Below are 20,315 nucleotides of genomic sequence, written 5' to 3'. Positions count from 1 at the left end.
GAGAAGTGACCCGATGAGTGCTACCTGGTAGACTTTCGTCTTTGTTTTGTGTCAAACCTCATGCTTTTTCCTGGGGCTGTGAGTGCACAGCATGGTTGTTCAGTGGTTAGCACTGCTGCCTCACAGCAATAGGGACCTGGGTTTGATTCCAGCCTTGGGCAACCATCTGTGTGGATTTTGTGCATTCTCCCTCCCCCAGGTGCTCCGGTTTCTTCCCACAGTTCAAAGCAGTGCAGGTGAGCTGAACTGGCCATGGGAAATGCAGGGTTGCAGGGATAGAGTAGGACAGGGAGGTGGGTCTGGGTGGGATGCTCTTCAGAGGGTTCATGTGGACTTGATTGGGACAAATGGACTGCTCCCACACTGTAGGGATTCTATGATTCGATTAAGAGCCTGCCAAATGTTCAGCCAGTTCTTCTGTTGGTTCATTATCCAATCCAATGCCGTGGGAGAGGACATGTCCTAAGCAGCAGAGCTCCGGAAATGTGCTGAGGGTTTTGTCCTGTATCTCCCTCACCTCCTTTAATATTCTCTTTGAAACTTCACTCTTTATCCAAACCTTTGATCACCCGACCTAATCCAATTCTGAGTCAAAGTTTGATTATTCTTCTGCGAAGTGCTTCAGGGCAAATCACAATGTCAGAGGCTCTATATAAATACAAGTCATTGTTATTGCATGTGGATATAGTTGAGGGAAGATTAAAGACAGATCAAACTAAAGTGATGAATTATTACTGTGATTGCTGCTCCATTTACGGACTAGTTAAAGGGTGAAAGCCAAGTTGAAACATGCTTCTGTTTTCAAATAGGAAAGGTTAAGATAATGAGTGATAGTTAACTTCCGTTATGTGAATGAGTCAGAAAGACAGCAGCAGCAGCACAAGCCAGTAGAGGGCACTGCAGTCAGTTTGATGACAATTGTAGGTGACAGATTAGAGAAATCAGTATAACATCACATTGTGTGATCCTCTATAAAAATACTTCACATTGAATAACACAGAGCTAAGCACAGGGTTTTAGCAGAGAACATCAGTCTGGTGAATCTTATCCTTCATTATTATTCTTAAAAAGTCCTTATCTTAAATGAAACACTTCAACAATGCAGCAATTGTGAATTATGAAGCTACCATCCAACTGAGAGGGAAGGCCACTTTGAGAGAAAGGAGAAAGTTTCAGGCTGATCCCTAGTTTCAGAGGCTGAAGGTGTCGATTATTGCGCTCTGTCATTACACTTCTTTCTATTCACTTGTGGGATGTGGGCACCGCTGGCTGGGCAAGCGTTTACTTCCCAACCCTAAGGTGCCCCTTAAGGAGGTGATGGCTGGCTGCCTTCTTGAACCACTACAGTCCATATTCTCTAGTGGAAGAGAATTCCAGGATTTTGACTCAGCAACACTGAAGGAATTGCAATATATTTCCAATATATTTGAGGATGGTGAGTGGCTCGGAGGGGAACTTGCAGGGGGTGGTGTTCCGTTGTATCTACTGCCCTTGTCCTTCTAGGTAGCAGTGGTTGTGGGTTTGGAAGATGTTGTCTGAGGATCCTTGGTGAATTTCTGCAGTGCAACTTGTAGATAGTATTTACTGCTGCTACTGAGTATTGGTGGTGGGGGTAGTGGATGTTTGTGAATGTGGTGCCAATCAAGCGGCTGCTTTGTCCAGGATGGTGTCAATCTTCTTGAGTGGTTTTGGAGCTGCACCCATCCAGGCAAGTGGGGAGTGTTCCATCACACTCAGTAGGATCCGACAGTTAGTTTTCCCATGTTCAGCGACAAAGAACAATCCTGTAAGTCCTTGCTGTCTCATAAATTGAAATGTAGTTGACCATCTGATTTCTGCTGACGTCGCTTAACTTACTGGATGAATAGAGACCTCTTATGTTCTCCCAGCCTTTTTGACAACACATTAGTGAAGTTGAGTGGGCCGTGTGATACAGGCCACAAACTACAAATCAGTTTTAATGAGAACCAAAAGTACATAAAGTGTTCAAAGTTGCAGAGGGATTTATTTGCATGGCTAAGGGGAATAGTAGGGCTAGCTGTATTTCTCTTGTCAACATGTGCTTGAGAGGCTGAATGGACTCCTTCTGATTTGTAACTGTTTTACTTGATTACAAAATCGAGCCTCCACCATTTCCTCTGGGAGATCATTCCATACATGTACCGCCCTCTGCATGTCCCTTAGGTTCCTTTTAAATCTTTCCCCTCTCAACCTAAACCTATGCCCTCTGGTTTTGGACTCCCCTTCCCTGGGGAAATGACCTTGACTTTTTACCCTATCCAAGCCCATCATGATTTTATGAACCTCAATAAGGTCACCCCTCATCCTCCAATGCTCCAGGGTACATAACTGCAGCCTATTCAGCCTGTCCCTATAGCTGAAAACCACAAGTCCTGGTAACATCCTTAGCAGTGTTTTCTGCACCCTTTCAAGTTTCACAACATCCTTCCTATAGCAGGGAAAGCAGAATTGAATGCAGTACTTCCAAAAGTGGCCTCACCGATGTCCTGTGCAGCCACAACATGGCCTCCCTACTCCTATACTCAATGCACTGACCAATAAATGCAAGCGTACCAATCCTAAATGAATACTCCAGAGACTTTCATGCAAATGAAGGAACATAAACTTAATTAATGAAACATGAACTTGAAACTATTGTCATTAATAATGATCAAACACAATTAGATTGCTGTAAAAAGCCATCTCATTCACTAATGTCCTTCAGGGAAGGAAACTTGCTGTCCTAACCCAGCCTAGTCTACAGTCTATAATGTGCGGTTTGTCAGCGCGAAATGGCTATAACGTGATTGATACCTTTTGGACATTGTTTGCATAATGTGAACTTTCAGCCGAATGGGTATGGTGGGTTTTCTATAGCACGATCTTCCACAGCGCAATTTCTATTGCGGTTTCCATAGCAGGAGGAACATAACTGTCATGTTATAGCAGAACAACATGTATGTGTGACTCCAGACTCACAGCAACATGATTAAATCTTAACTACCCTCTGAAATGGGCTGGCAAAACCTTCAGTTTGTATTGAATTGTGACAGAGAAAAAACATTGCGTTGTCCCTACACCATAGGGACTACCGTGGTTTGAATAAAGTCAGTCCCAACGTCTCCTCGGAGTTCATTAGGGACAAACTACAAATGTAATCCTTTTCAACAGCTTACATCTTAAGAAGGCATTTTATAAAAAAAAGGATCAGATGTGAAACTTAAAAAGATTCAGAGAAGATTTACAATAATGTTGCCAGGGTTGGAGGATTTGAGCTATAGGGAGAGGCTGAACAGGTTGGGGCTGTTTTCCCTGGAGCGTTGGAGGCTGAGGGGTGACCTTATAGAGGTTTATAAAATCATGAGGGGCATGGATAGGATAAATAGGCAACATCTTTTCCCTGGAGTGGGGGAGTCAAGAACTAAAGGGCATAGGTTTAGGGTGAGAGGGGAAAGATACAAAAGAGACCTCAGGGGCAACATTTTCACGCAGAGGGTGGTACGTGTATGGAATGAGCTGTCAGAGGAAGTGGCAGAGGCTGGTACAATTGCAACATTTAAGAGGCATTTGGATGGGTATATGAATAGGAAGGGTTTGGAGGGATATGAGCCAGGTGCTGGCAGGTGGGACTAGATTGGATTGGGATATCTGGTCGGCATGGACGGGTTGGACCAAAAGGTCTGTTTCCATGCTGCACATCTCTATGACTATGACTCTATGTGAAGCTTTGACAATCAAACAGCATCAGAAATTCTTGTAACCTTCCTCGCTCCCTCACAGGTCTCCAGGACAGGACACCAGCTGAAATGTCACTTGCATTTATTGTTCTTGTCTGGTTACTGGGTGTTGAAGGGAACTAAAAGACGTGAAGAAACTCACCCTGTGTACCTTGGCAATCTGATCCGACAGAGTGTCCAGCAAGCGGGTTTTCATAAAATCAGCCACATTTGCTGTTTGGTCATCAATGTAGTAACTGCAACAGATACACAGCAAGAAATATTAGCAGAGTGACTGATCGCTGACCAGATCTACTCAGAAACAAGGGAAGTTGCACCTCTTCCATGATTAAACAAGACTGTATTCATTTGGCATTGCATCATTTTGCAAGAACTACATGTTAGTCGCAGTCCTAAGAGTTTTGAAAGAATAGTAGAGTGGTATGGTGGCTCAGTGGTTAGCACTGCTGCCTCACAGCACCAGAGCCCCAGGTTCGATTCCAGCCTCGGGTGACTGTCTGTGTGGAGTTTGCACGTTCTCCCCGTGTCTGTGTGTGTTTCCTCTGGGTGCTCTGGCCTTCTTCCAACAGTCCAAAGATGTGCAGGTCAGGTGAATTGGCCATGTTATCTACTAACATAGCGTTAGGTGCATTAGTCAGAGGGAAATGAGTCTGGGTGGGTTACTCTTCAGAGGGTCGGTGTGGACTTGTTGGACCGAAGGGCCTGTTTCCACGCTGTAGGGAATCTAATCTAATATCCACAACCCACACCAGTTGTCTGCACTGAAATCTAGTCACCCACCCCTGTGTGTCCTTGCTCGTTTATTTCCCTCAAGTGCCCATTCAATATCCTTCTGAAATCAGTCTCAGTCTCCAGGTTCTGCCATTCTCTGATGCAGTGAGTTTCAGGTTTATTGCCACAATTGTGAAATGCTTCCTCTTTTATCTTTGTTTAACATTTTGTTTCTGCTTCCTCATATTCCTGCCCTCTTGTATTTCTTTCTCAAAATCCTCAATCTGTGTACCCCAGCCTTGTGCTATCAGCCAAGGGGAATAATTTATACAGCCTATTGAAACACATAATAAACATGTACATCTTAACCACATCGACCATTTGTGCGTTTGCCCTTTGGGTTAGCTGAAGATTTGACCTCCATTTTCATTCTCACACCCAAAGGCCATCGTAAGTTATGGCTTGCTACAGATTGCACTGTTTCTACAATCATATTGGTGACAGAGGCCATTAAAAGGTAATGCTAAATCATTGCTATGTATTGCTTGATATTTCATCTCGGTTAACATGTTTTTAACAGGAATGGAGAAATGAACATTCTGTGCCTGACTCTGAGTCAGAAGGCTGTAGGGTTGAGCACAAACCTGACACTTGATTGCAGTATTGACAGATTAGATTAGATGATTACTTACAGTGTGGAAACAGGCCCTTCGGCCCAACAAGTCCACACCGACCCGCCGAAGCGCAACCCACCCATTCCCGTATATTTACCCCTTTACCTACAGGCAATTTAGCATGGCCAATTCACCTGACCTGCACATCTTTGGACTGTGGGAGGAAACCGGAGCACCCGGAGGAAACCCACGCAGACACGGGGAGAATGTGCAAACTCCACACAGTCAGTCGCCTGAGTCGGGAATTGAACCCGGGTCTCTGGCGCTGTGAGGCAGCAGTGCTAACCACTGTGCCACCGTGCCGCCCACAGAAGGCTGTACTCCCCAGGGGGCTGTATTTTACTGGGGTGTAACATTAAAAGCAGGCTGCCTTGTGGTCTCTCAGCTGGACTCAGTAGGTCCGTGTTGCTTTTTTCAAGAAAAGCTGGGAAGGTCTCCTGATCTCAAACACCAGAAAAACATGACCTGCTCATTTCTCTTCTCTGTTCTATGCGGACGCTGGTTGTCAAAAATTGACACTTCCAAGATCACAAAGTATTTAACCAGCTGTAAAGTGCTTTGGGACATTTGTCACGCCGCTACATCATCCCATTTAGAATCCCTACAGTGTGGAAGCAGACCAGTCAGTCCACTGAGTCCACACTGGCCCTCTGAAGAGCATCCCACCCAGACCCACCCCATTCCTGTAACCCTACATTTCCCATGGCTAACCCACCCAGCCTGCACATCCCTGAACACCCAGACCCACCCCATTTCTGTAGCCCTACATTTCCCATGGCCAATCCAACCTAACCCGCACATCTTTGGATTGTGGGAGGAAACTGGAGCACCCGGAGCAAACCCACACAGCCAATAGGAGAAGGTGCAAACTCCACTCCAACAGTCGCCCAAGGCTGGAATCGAACCTAATTTCCTGGTGCTATGAGGCAGCAGTGATAATCATTGAGTCAGCATGCTGCCAATTTCAATCTGAGATGGGCAGCATCTCTCCCCCGGTCTCTTACAAAGCGTTTACTGCACAGGTTCAGGCCATTCGGCCCAACAATCTAGTACCGATAGTCTGAATGAGCCTTCTCAGACTCCTCTTCATCAAAGTCCACCAACATATCCTTCTACTCTTTCATTCTTCTTATCTCGCTTCCCCTTAAATACATTGATGCCTCACCTCAACTATTCCCTGTGGTTATATGTTTTCCTATTATAACAACTCTTGTACAGACATTTCTCCTGAATTCCCTCTTGGATTTATTTGTGACTTGGCTTACATTCATACCCACCCAGTGCCAGTCTCACTGACAGATCTTGTCTACATCTACCTTGTCAAATTCATAATCTTGAAAACCTCCATTTTGTCACCCCTTCAACAAAAAAAATCCATAGCTTGTCCAATCTTTCCTGACAGGGAGAACTTTTCAGTCTTAGTATCATTCTGGTAGTTTCATTTTCACTTTCCGAGGTGTCTGTCTATACTTTGCATGGAATGGTGACCACAGATAAATACAAATGGAACCTCCCTGCTTTTCTGTTCTATCCCTCTAGAAACAAACCCTGGAGATGTTTTCCTTTTAAGCCTTTTTATGGCCTTATTAACCAGCATTCATAGTGATGTGTGTCTCTTCATACTTTAATCCCTCAGTTCTCCTCTACCTCATTGAGATACTTAGCTCCCAACAAGTTTGTGATCTCTTAATTCCCCCTACAAAAATGTATCACTTCACACTTATCTGCACTGAAGTGCATTTTCCAATTACATGCTTATTCTATGGGTTTATTAATGTCTTCCCTTATTTCACTACAGCCCTAACTTGTATCAACACCTCAGCTTTGCTGTTGAGATTGGTAATGACTTCATTACATCGTGATTGATATCAACATCAAGTAGGTACTGAGACACCAAGGCTAGAATTCTTTGGACGTTTTAAAAAAAAGATCAGTACTGACAAATTGTCAAAAACACATGCTGAAATTGAACAGTTGGCAATGGTAGTTGGGTAATTACAATTCACGATCTATCAACAGACCACTCAATTGAACAGTAGCCAGTTTAGTTATGAATTCCTATGCCCCCTAGCATATACTACATTCCTGGAGTTTAATGTGTCTTGTTCCATTATTGGCTCATAGATCTGGTGTTGACATGTCTATTGATGGCTTGTTTATGAATCTTGAAAGACAAGTAAAGGAAGCCTTTACTTGGGCCTCAGAAGGAAATTCTTAACCAGAGCAAATTGTTCAGCAGTAAGTAATTGACTAAGAGGGATGAGGTTGGATAGAACCACAGGGAAATACTCCAGCATTTCACGGGGAACCAGCAGCAAGAACAAGCTAATCAGTTCTCTCAGAAATTGCAAATGGGCTAACTGAAGGACACCAACTGCAGTTATCTCTACCAGGTTACCACTGCCCACCTTCCTGACCAGCTCATGCCACCTGAGTAAGATAGAGATGTCAACTACATGTCTACCAGGCAACAGATTGGGAGGCGAACCAAGACATAAGCTTTTCTCTTCATTTCCAGCTCAAGCGTTATGCCCCACCTGGTCCCAAACTCAACACTTTTTTTCCTTATCACTTCAATCTCGCCATGTCTTCATACAACATGATAACAAGGGCCAGAGGCACAGCAACCCTTAGTCTTTCGGTTTTTGCACTCTGGGCAGGAAGGAGAGGAATAAGGTACTGCTGCTGCTGGGATCAGCTGACACTTTGCCAAACAGAGTGATTCTGAGGCAGAGAAGTTTTCATGGGGGTAGGCTTCGCTGTCTGGGTCAGCATTTACTGAACGCCTCTAGTTGCCCTGGAGAAGGTGGTGGTAAGCTATTTTAAGATGACATAGAATAGCAACTTTGTATACCTTTCTCTGTACTTCTGCATCCCTGCACTTGAGCATAAATGACAATAAAATCTAACTCTAATTCTAATTCTTGAACCACTGCAGCTGTAGGTTGATCAACAATGCCATTAGGGAGAGAATTCCGGGATTTTGACAATTCCGGTCTCCCTCCTATTGGAAGGATGTTGTGAAACTTGAAAGGGTTCTGAAAAGATTTATAAGGATGTTGCCAGGGTTTGAGCTATAGGAGAGGTTGAAAAGGCTGGGGCTGTTTTCCCTGGAGCATCAGAGGCTGAGGGGTGACCTTATAGACGTTTATAAAATCATAAGGGGCATGGATGGAGTGAATAGACAAGGTCTTTTTCCCTGGGGTGGGGGATTCTAGAACCAGAGGGCAAAGATTTAGGGTGAGAGGGGAAAAATTTAAAAGGAACTTCAGTGGTAACTTTTTCATGCAGAGGGTGGTGCGTGTATAGAATGAGCGGCCAGAGGAAATGGTGGAGGCTGGTAAGATTACAACATTTAAAAGGTATCTGGATGGGTATATGAATAGGAAGGGTTTGGAGGGATATGGGTCTAGTGCTGGCAAATGAGACTAGATTAATTTAAGATATCTGATCAGCTTGGAAGGGTTGGTCCGAAGGGTCTACTTCCATGCTGTACATCTCTATGACTCCATGATAGTGAAGGAACGGTGATATATTTCCAAATTGGGATAGTGACTGACCTGGAGGGGAATTTGAATGTAGTGGTGTTCCTATGTATCTGCGACCCTTGTCCTTCTAGATGGGAGTGGTCAAGGGTTTGGAAAATGTTGTCTGAGGATCTTAGGTGAACTTGTGCAGTGCATCTTGTAGATTTTACACACTGCTGCTACTGAGTGTCAGTGGTGGAAAAGTCATTGTTGTAGCTGGGAACAAGGTTTAGCAGCAGTTACCTGTTTATTTTTGATATTCTCAAACCTACTTGTGGCAGTAAGAGACCACTGGGAAATTTTAACTCTAGCTAATGAGGAGTCCTCAGTAACAAGTGTGAACATTCTTATGTCAGTAACACCATGAATGAGGGAAAGTGTAGCAGAGGGTGAGAGAAAGGGGTCTGAGTTTTATAAAGAGGACACACTTCATCAGTTATGATACCCCTCTCTCTCAATGAATAGAAAAATGTAGACATAGATAACAGATGCAACAGTAGGCCATTCAGCCCTTCCAACCTGCTCCACCATTCAATAGCAGATCATCCATCCCAGTACCTTGCTCCTGCTTTCTCCCCATACCCTTTGATTGCTTTAGCCCTAAGAGCAATATTTCTTTAATGCTCAGTGTTTTGTCCTCCATCATGTCCTGTGCCAACATCAAAAGGCAACACCATTTCAATAGGCTTTCTGTCTGGTCATTGATATTGGCACAAATCATGTCATCAAATAGGTAGCTGGGGGAGCTCTTCTCTGCCATCTACTGCTGGGGCCCTGCAGCCACGTGTATCTTCCTGTTTGCACTCATAAAGGTAAACGCCACACACAACATTGAGAGTCAGTGTCAGACAGTGACAAGGGGATCTCCCAGGCTACAGCACGGACTTTCTATGATTACTGATACCCATTGCAGGAGGGCTGAGGAGCTCATTGACACGGGAAGCTATCACTGTGTTATGGCAATTTTGCTTGCATTATCCAGACACCAATGTTGCTTTACAAGTTTATACAAATAACCACAGAAGTGTAGAAAATGGGAGCAGGAGTGGGCCATTCAGAACTTAAGCCATTCAATATGACCAAGGCCGATCATCCACCTCCCCAGCCTTTCTCCTTATACTCTTTTAGACTGAAGAAATATACCTGACTCCTACTTGAAAACAATCAACGTTTTGGCCTCAAATGCTTTGTCCCATTTTTTTAAACTGAGACGGAAGGTCTTCCCTGATTGTAAATGACAGTAGGTGAATACAAAATCAGCTGGGCATTGTCACAATGCAGTCATCTTTGGAAATATGGCCCTTTCTGACCTTTGAATGTCTTGTGGGTCATCCAACCCAGGCCTGCTGTCATTGATAATGATATCCCAACTGGAGCTGCCTAAACAGTGGCAGAGTAGAGACACAATGAAGGACGTGCCTTAGCCAGAGTTATCAGCTACAGGACCCTATGATAGTAAAACACAGATCAACAACAGGAATGGTGTACTGCCTATGACATGAGGACCTGCAACCACACTCAGCTGTCCACTTGCCCTGCCTACAACAAACACTCCATTTCAGTTGCAATTTGAGAAAATAACGTTTCTCACGCAACAAGTGGTGTCTGTGCGGAATGCACCCCATTTGAGTGCTAGAGGCAGATTCAATGAAGAAATTCAAGAGGGCATTTAGATGTTTGCTAGAAATAACATGTAGGGTTATGGGGCATGGGTGAGAGAATGGTGCTCATTCATGATGCTAATATGGAGAGCTGGCGCAGATGTAATGGGCTGAATGGCTTTCATAGAATCTGTACAGTGTGGAAACAGGCCACTCAAACTATCAAGTGCAAACTGACCCTCCAAACAGTATCCCACTCAGACCCACCACCTTACCCTGTAACCCTGCATTTCCCGTGGCAAAACCACCTAGGCTGCACATCTCTGGGTTCTATGGGGCAATTTGGCATGGCCAATCCACCTAACCTGCATATTGTTGGACTGTGGGAGGACACCCATGCAGACATGGTGTGGGTTAATACAACAGAATGAATACAACACAAGCTGCATATTTTTTCTAAATCCCACGTTAAACAAATATAACAATATAGAAGCAGGCCATTCAGCACACTATATCTGTGCTGACTATGATGCCATTCTTAAGTAATCTCATCTGCCTACATATGATCCATATTTCTCTATTCCCTGCCTGTTCCTGTGTCTCTGTCTAAATGCCTGTTAAATGTTGCTAATGCATCTGTTTTGACCATCTACCCAGCACTCCATTCCAAGCACCTACCATCCTCTGTAAGAAACACCTTCCTCGTACATCTCCCTTAAATGTTCCCTCTCTATGCCCGTAGTACTTGACATTTGTACCCTGGGAAAAGGACACAGATGACTAACCCTTTCCATGCCTCTCATAATTTGATATATTTCAATCAAGTCACCCCAAAGCCTTCACATCTTTCATGAGTCTGGGGCCAAAACTGCTCACAATAGTCCTAATGTGGTTTGACTAAAGTCTTATATGGCTGCAGCATGAATTGCCAACCTTTGTACTTTGTGCCCTGACTGATGAGTATGTTACATGTTTACATGAGTTCCCTAACACTGTATTTCCCCTTGCTGTGCTTTTGTTCCATGCAGCAGGAGCCAGTAACATGTGAGAAGATCAGGTAAGTATAGATATAGAAGGAGAACAAGGACAAGGAGGTGATGTTGGAGTTGTACAAGACACTTGTCCACCTCAGCTGAAGAATTGTGTCTAGTTGTGGCCACCACATTGTCAGAAAGAATCAAATGCATTCAAGAGAGAGCAGAAGTGATTTACTAGACTGGTTCCAGGTGGAAAGGACAGATTAACCAAGTTGGGAATGTTCTGTCTGGAGGGAAGATGGCTGAGAGGAGATCTAATTGAGGTTTTCAAAATCATGAGCAGACAGAGTTGAAGCTGTTTCTGCATGTCAAAGACACAAAGGCAAGAGGACATAGAGTTAAAGCGATGTGCGAATGAAGCAGAGGTTCTACGATAAACAACTCATGGTATTGGCTGGTCTTCCTCTAATGACCTGTTCCTTGTTCCACTGCAGGGCTTGCATCTCTGGACATCCTTCTTGAACGAAACCTCATCCCCTACCTCCAGTCTCCGTCCCTTCATCGCCGATGCTCAGTAGAAGCAGTTTATACTCTCTACAAGATGCAGTAACTCAGCAAGGCTCCTTAGACTGCACCTTCCACAGCACTCCCTGCAAGTTCTCCTCCAAGCCACTCACCACCCTGACTTGGAAATATATCGCTGTTCCTCCTGTGTCGCTGGGACAAAATCCTGGAATTCCCTCCTTCAGTCAACCCACAGCACGTGCAGTGGTCCAAGAAGGCAGCTCACCCCCACCTTCTCAAGGGGCAACTAGGGATGGGCAATAACTGCTGGGCCCAGTCACCAACACCCACATCCCAAACGTGAACATATAAATAAAAACTTTTGTCTTTCTTTCAGAGTTATGCAAATAAAAGGATTGGCCCTTAAATTCGGTTGAATTTAAATTGATTTCCAAAATGAATAAGCACATGATGAAATATGTCATTTAAAAAAAAATCATTTTCAGTGCGTAAGGATCATTAGCAAGCCTGATGTTAATTGTTCGTCTCTAATTACCCTGGAGAGGGTGGAGGGGAGCTGCCTCTTGAGGTATACCCACCAGGGGACTCCAGGTTATGTATCTAGGTGCACAACAGTATCATATTGCAAGTAATTCTTGCCTGAGGAATAGTTTTCATTTTACTTTTAAATGTAAATAGGATCCTCCAGGAACATAATAAATTATTCTATTCCATAGTGATAACTGAAAGATATTAAACTGAAACGGTTGATTGACATTTCTAATTTGGCATCAATATGCACTAGTATTTTTCATTCCCCCTTAAAATATTCAACAAATATTAACTTTGAATGAGTTTTAAAACAAATGTTGTGATTGTCTGTGTTGTCTGACACCGTACAAATCATAACTTTTAGTTGGTGTGTCAAAAACATAATGACCACAAACTTGGCACCAGCGTGTAACTTTGCTGGACACACAATTTTTATATTCATTCGCAGGACTGGGCATCAGTGGGTTAGAGCAGCATTTATTGTTCAGCCCTGATTGGCCTTAAAAAGAGAGTGGGATGCTGCATTCTTGAACCACTTCAGTCTACATGGCGCAACCAGGTGATGGACTAGTGGTAATGTTATTGGATTAGTAGCTGCTTGGGTTAGTGCTCTGTAGATTGTGTTCCCACCACAGCTGTTGTTGGAAAAGCTATGTTCATGTAACTAAATAAGAATCCGAAATAAAAATCACATCTTCATACAGGTCATTAAACTAGATTAAAACTCATTTGGTTTATTGATGTCCTTTGAGAAGATAATTTGCTATTGTCCCCCTATCTAGCCTACAGTTACCCCCAGACCCACAGCAATGTCACTTTTACATTCACTGCATAATAACTCAGCTTATAAAACTGCCTAAGCTCAGCTAAGTATAGATATAGAAGGAGAAGAAGAACAAGGAGGTGATGTTGGAGTTGTCCAAGACACTTGTCCACCTCAGCTGGAGAATTGGGTCTAGTTGTGGACACCACATTGTCAGAAAGAATCAAATGCATTGAAGAGAGTGCAGAAGTGATTTACTAGACTGGTTCCAGGTGGAAAGGACAGATTCACCAAGCTGGGAATGTTCTGTCTGGAGGGAAGATGGCTGAGAGGAGATCTGATTGAGGTTTTCAAAATCATGAGCAGACAGAGTTGAAGCTGTTTCTGCGTGTCAAAGAAACAAAGGCAAGAGGACATAGAGTTAAAGCGATGTGCGAATGAAGCAGAGGTGATATGAGAAAACCTTTTTTTCACACAGGGAATCGCTTGCACTGTCTGGAAATGTGGTCCAGGCAGATTCAACCAAGGCATTCAAGGGGGCATTGGATGGTTATTTGGATAGACATGGTGTGCAGGGATATGGGGAAAAGGCAATAGATTGGCACTAGATTACACAGCGAGGCTGGATAATAGAGGCTAGTACAGTCATAATGGATAGAATGGCCTCCTTCTGCACCATAATATTTCTGTGAGAATTTGACAGACCAACTGGCATTTGCACAGGTGCTAGAAATGGTAATAGCAACCATTGCCAGTTATATCTCTTCATTGGCATCCGGAATCTGGTGTGAACATTGGGAGTGCTGTCAGAGGAACAGGAGGAGGCCATTCAGCCCCTCAAGCCTATCTTGCCATTCAGTGGGATCATGGCTGATCTGTGGCCTAACTTCATATACCTGCCTTTGGTCCATATCCCTTAATACCTTTGCTAAACATAGAAAAATCTATTTCAGGTTTAAAATTAATAAGTGATCTAGCATCCACATGCCATTGTGGAACAGAGTTCCAAACATGCTAAATTGCCCATAGTGTTAAGTGAAGGGGTAAGTGTAGGGGAATGTAGGTCTGGGTGGTTGCGCTTCGGTTGGTCGGTGTGGACTTGTTGGGCCGAAGGGCCTGTTTCCACACTGTAAGTAATCTAATCTAATCTAATCCCTTGTGTGTAGAAATGCTTTCTAATATCTCTCCTGAATAGGCTGGCCCTAACTCTCAAACTATGGCCCTTGTAATGGAATCCCCAAACAGTTTATCTTTCTGTACCTTGGCTTTTCCTGGTAAAATCTTGAAGATTTCAATCAGATCTTCCCTTAACATTCTAAATTCTAGAGAAAATAGTCCTAACTTGTATAATCTCTCCTCATAGCTTAACCTGTGAAGCCAAGGTATCATTCTTGTAAACCTATATTGTACCTGCTAAGGTCAATAAGTCCTTCCTAAGGTATGGTGCCCTGAACTATGCTCAGTATTCCAACTGGGGTCTAACCAGGGTTTTGTATAACTGCAGCACAACTTTTGCATCCTGTACTCCAGTCCTCTGAATAGCTTTCTTGTCTTTTCATTAGCTTTCTTGATTATTTTCTGCATCTGTTCATAGTATTTATAGATCTATACACCTGAACCCCCAGTGTCTGTGGACAGCCCCTATATTCAGATTAGATTCTCTACAGTGTGGAAACAGGCCCTTTGGCCCAACAAGTCCACACCGACCCTCCGAAGAGCAACCCACCCAGATCCATTCCTCTACATTTACCCCTTCACCTAACGCTAGGGGCAATTTAGCATGGCCAATTCACCTCACCTGCACATTTTTGGAATGTGAAAGGAAACTGGAGCACCCGGAGGAAACCCATGCAGACATGGGGAGAACGTGCAAACTCCACACAGGCAGTTGCCTGAGGCGGGAATTGAACCCTGGTTTCTGGCACTGTGAGACAGCAGTGCTATCCATTGTGCCACTGTGCCGCCCATTTAACTTCATACAATCTAAAAAGTACCCTGGTCTATCCTTTCTCAGTCCTGAGTGAGTTTCTAGGAGTCAAGTGTGTGGTGCTGGAAAAGCACAGCAGGTCAGGCAGCATCTGAAGAGCAGGAGAATCGTGGTTTTGGGCTTAAGCCCTTCACTAGGAATTCCTGGTTTCAGGTCAAGCACGGAACAGAAAGCAGCCACTAGCATCCATCTGCCCTCAGCTCATGAATCAGAGCTCCTTCATGTTAAACACCACAGCTGAAAGAAACAGTGAGTGTAACAAATATACACCGGGTGAGGAACATTACAGACTGCCACACTCAGTCATAAATGAATGGCATAATTACCAGAATAATCCTGCATCTAGTAGTGAGAAAATTCACAGGAGAAATAAAAGCTATTTGATGTTAACATTAGATTTGCTTAGACACACATTAATGTAAAGAAGCAAGAAATTTATCCTGCAGCTTTTTCATTTCATTCCCACAACAGATTTTGTATTTGATATAAAGATTTTACACTAGATTATAAAGATTCTACATTGGATTGTAACAATTTTACATTTGATATAAACAGAAGGTAGGTTTTGCCTTGGTTTCTGAAAAGTATGAGCTCAGTAAGACACTTGTCAAAATAACATTGAATGAATATTATCAAAGGTTAATACCTACTGTTGCCATGTTACTGCACTGACCACTGTCCCTGCTGTCCTCATGAACCTGTGCAATGGAATGGAAAATGAGAAGCTTCATTTAGTAAATAGCATGTTTCAAACCCTTGACCAATTATTGAACCCCTGCAGTGTGAAAGCAGGCCATTTGGCCCATCAAGTTCACACCGATCTGCCGAAGAGCAGCCCACCCTCTGTAACCCTGCACTTTCGATGGCCAATCCACCCATCTTTGGAATGTGGGAGGAAACCCACACAGACACAGGGAGAATGTGCAAACCTCACTCACACAGTCACCCAAGGCTGGAATCAAACCCGGTGTCCCTGGTGCTGTGAGGCTGCAGTACTAACCACTGAGCCACTGTGCTGCATTGCGAATGGATCGCAGTGGCCTCATTTACAGTGTGTTGGAGCAAGTGTAGCCTCAGGAGGAAAAGAACAGTGATACTTAAAAACACAACATTATTCCATAAGGGTGGAGCTGCCTCCAATTGAAGGCCACGAAGTCTAACCGTTCAATGAATGGACACTCGGATAAGGTTGGATTATTGCTTGACGAGGTGAGGGAACATTAAAGGAGTTTGGAAATTCAGGCTACAGTTTGGCAGCACAATACCTGGGCTCTGATAGCTTTGCTTCCAAGAAGCACTGCTTCCAATATTTACTGAGTATTTAGAAGAGATCAGTGTTCTGTTGTAAACCAACATAAAACTCACGCTGAAGCCTGTCAGGTTCCAATAGCTGGATATCTACAATATATTGTATGTGAAAAATACCACTGGAACTGGGGAATGTACAACGTTCTCCACAGAGTTAAAATCACACAACACCAGGTTATAGTCCAACAGGATTATTTGGAATTACTAGCTTTCGGAGCGCTGCTGATTAACTGAACTAGGTTTATCATTTCAGTTGCAGGACACTGTAATCTTTTGCTATAAATTCTGGTCCTACTTCACAACGACCTGATGAAGGAGCAGCGCTCTGAAAGCTAGTGCTTCCAAATAAACCTGTTGGACTATAACCTGGTGTTGTGTGATTTTTAACTTTATCCACCCCAGTCCAACACCAGCATCTCCAAATCATGATCTCCATAAAAACACATTAAACATAAAAATACAGTAACATAATCAATATTATTTAGAATCATAGAATAGAATTACAGAAACATAGAATCCCTACAGTGTGGAAAGGAACCATTCGGCCTATTGAGTTTGCGCTGACCCTCTGAAAAAATTCTCACCCAGATTCAGCTCCCCCCACCCAATCCCCATAATCCCGCATTTACCTAGCCTGCATATCCCCAGACACTATGGACACTTAGCGTGGCCAATTCACCCATCTATGGATTGTGGGAGGAAACCGGAGCACCCCCCCGGGAAACACACGCAGAGATGGGGAGAATGAACAAACTCCACACGGTACTTCATGAGAGGAGGAGAGATGGAAAAGGTTACTGAGCTAGGAGGAGGTTGAAAACAGCTCAGTGAAGGCATCTTGAGTAGACAGGCAATGTAAAACATCTGAAGCTGGAGAGTGCTTTGTCAAGGTGAGCCGTTAAATGAATGTAATTCCAGTGTGTGAGGCTGTGAATGTTTGAGGCTCAGCTACAATGATGGGGCATAGGGAGACGAACATGAAGGAGCTTATAGTTTTGAAGAACTTGCCTTCCAAAAATTAAATGTCCGAAGATTATGTCAGATCTCTGCCTATCCCACTTGAGTTTAACACTTTGTCTTCTGATGGATTAGGTCCAGTTAAACCCATCCTGGGATTCAACAGAGGTTGCAAGTTGCTCCAATTAAAATTGGTTTTCGCTTTCAGCCCCTAGGGTTTGAAAATGCCGACCAGCTGGGCATCAAATCCCATCTATGGATGTCTGATAATTACACAAAGGGTAAGATCATTATCGCAAGCTCCAAGACCTTAAACCTAGGAAAAATGACCAGGAGCCAATGCACATTGCTCAGCATGACCTGCTTAATGTCACCAATGTAATCAGCAAATGTAACTGTGCGCCAGACATGAGTACTGCAAGTTAATAAAGTTATCAGCAACTTCAGTGTTTTTGTACATCCATGTTCCCTCCAGGCAGCAACGTCAGTGTCAATGGCATGATCTATGGACTGCACCAGCTATCAAACAAAGGCTGCACATTACCATGTTCATTCTACTAATTACAGACCCACTAATATGATGAACGATTTGGACTTTCTCTGTAACAGCTGGGTCTGTCAGTAAAAGATAACAAAGTCAGACAGGTTAACTTGAGCTGTTCTGAAAGCCAGTGGAAGTTCAATTGATACAAGAGACATTAACCAGATCTACCTGTTTCCCTTCAACCGTGGCTGAATGATGAGGACAAGTCATTATAGATTATAGATTTCTCTGTGATGTCTCCTTTGGTAATGTTCGCAATGTCATACAAAGTTTGGATTTAATAACTATTGTCAGCTCATCCTAGTAATTCAAATTGCAGAATTCAAATTACCTCTTATTTAGGTTTTGAACAACTGCCTTATTTACTGTCAATTTATTGATAAGTTCAATTGTTAATGCAAATAAATGGCATTATGATATCAACTGTTGGTAAATGATATGATGTTCTATTTAAATTAGGACATTGAGTTTTATTTTGAAAGTTGTTTATTCTGAGGCTGAAGCTGTCACTGGTAAGGCCTGTATTGATTGCCTGTCAGAAGGTGGTGATGGACCATACTGATGGCCCCATTTTGGGTGGGTCAGGCCACATTAGAGGGCAGTTAAGAGTTAACCAGATTGATGAAGGGCTGGAATCACAGATAGGCCAAACCAGGTAGCAGATTTCCTGCCAATCTGGTACGTTCAAGGCACAATTAAGTTTTCACAATAAACTTCAGATTCACAGCTTCTAATTCCCCTGGTTTTGATGACAAAATTTAAAAATCTCAAGCCTTCACAGTGGCATTGCGCAGTCGTGTTTCAAGCAGCCATGGTAATTGCAGTACCGTTTTTAAACACCAGATGGAACCTTTTAGGAGTCCAAGTGCCACGATCTACGGCAAGTCGTGTGGCCGAGCCAGGTGACAATTCTAACATCCGGAGTAATGAGCGCCATCTTTTATGCTTTTCATAAATGGAATGGTGATTCTCAAGTTGCCAATTGACAGGGGTTATTGATTCGAAGAGAGAGTCAAAATCGAAAAATCAGGGCTTACGTCCGAAACGTCACCTGCTCCTCGGATGCTGCCTGATCGGCTGTGTTTTCCAGCTCCACACTTTTTAACTCTGGCTCTCCAGAATCTGCAGTCCTCACTTTCTCCCAGGGGTTATTGATTGTTAAACACCATGTCAATACCCCAACTCACCCTATTAATGTTCAGCCTCCCATCTTATCAAATTCACCAAACGAAATCAACCTTGGCGACAAGCCTTCCAAAAAACTCAATGTGGCCTTCAGCAGAAAGTTCTGCTTGTAGTTGTTAATCCTAAATCATTAGAAAGAAATGAACACCCACGGTTGCTGCTGACTACCAGAAACCAGACAACCAGTTCATACATAAGCAACAAGGCTCCTGTACTGTTAACCCAGCTCTTTTAAAAGTGCAAAACCATGGCAGTTCTGATTTTTTATAACTTTAAATTATATAGTGGTTACAATCCAGATGTGGTGAGTGATGGACATAAATGCACTGTCATAGTTAACCTTCATTTCAACTTCAGGTATAATTATATCAGATTGTTCAGGGTCATTGGGGAGGTTCATTCATGGGAACACATTCTGGGAAGTATAGGGCATCACAGGAACAGGAGTAGGCCATTCAGCCCCTCAAGCCTGTTCCATCATTCCATGAGGTGATGGATGATCTGCAGCCTAATTCCATAGACTAGCCTTTGGCCCATATCTCTTAATACCTTTGCTTAACAAAAGTGTATTGATCTTAGATTTAGAATTAACAAGTGATCAAGCATCTACTGCCATTGGTGGAAGAGAGTTCCAAACCTGTCCCAATTTTTGTGTGTAGAAGTACTTCCTAACAGCCCTCCTGAATGGTGTGGCTCTAATGCTCAGACCCTGCCCCCTAGTTCTAGAATCCCCAACCAGTGGAAATAGCCTATCTTTATCTACCCTTTCTTTTCCTGTTAATATCTTAGAGACTTCAATCAGAGAATTCGAGAGAAAGCAGGCCAAACTGGTGTAATCTTGCTTCATAACTTAACCCCAAATTCCAGAGATCATTGTTGAAAATCTATGTTGTACTCCTTCCAAAGCCAATCTCCACTGCTTTGGATTCATTGGCATAGAATATCTTGGGAATAATGTTCAACCTACTTGGCATGTGCTCCCACAATTCTGAAAATCAGCCACATATTTCACTGAACTTTGGACTCCCAGAAAATTATCCACAAGCAACCACATCTTGGTCATTTTACACTTTCAAGGATTTCATGTTCTGCTTGCACATTCATGTTCCTCTCTGTGTGACATTAAGTTAGTTAAAATTAAGTCCTCCACCTAACTGTAGATAATGGCAATTGGAAAATCTTCAAATTGGCACCTCATCCACCAGCTTCAACATTCCTTGCCGCTCCCACTAACGGTCAGTAGCAGCAGAGTCATATAGGCATAAAGTCATAGAGATCTACAGTACGG

General features: G+C 43.3%; 1 protein-coding gene across 1 annotated transcript in view; it reads right to left on the bottom strand.

Annotated features, from left to right (window-relative positions):
* hpse2 (heparanase 2) overlaps positions 1–20,315 on the bottom strand; it is a 297,298-nt gene that overhangs the window by 108,958 nt on the left and 168,025 nt on the right. Inside the window, exons 6-7 of the mRNA XM_043713037.1 lie at positions 15,684–15,731; positions 3,880–3,973 (exon numbers count right to left, since the gene is read on the bottom strand). Of these exons, the coding sequence (XP_043568972.1) occupies positions 3,880–3,973; positions 15,684–15,731 (142 nt within the window). The remainder of the gene's footprint in view (positions 1–3,879; positions 3,974–15,683; positions 15,732–20,315) is intronic.

This window comes from Chiloscyllium plagiosum, chromosome 22 (assembly GCF_004010195.1).
Source record: "Chiloscyllium plagiosum isolate BGI_BamShark_2017 chromosome 22, ASM401019v2, whole genome shotgun sequence".
Taxonomy (NCBI): Eukaryota; Metazoa; Chordata; class Chondrichthyes; order Orectolobiformes; family Hemiscylliidae; genus Chiloscyllium; species Chiloscyllium plagiosum.
This window is presented reverse-complemented; position numbering and strand designations above follow the sequence as displayed.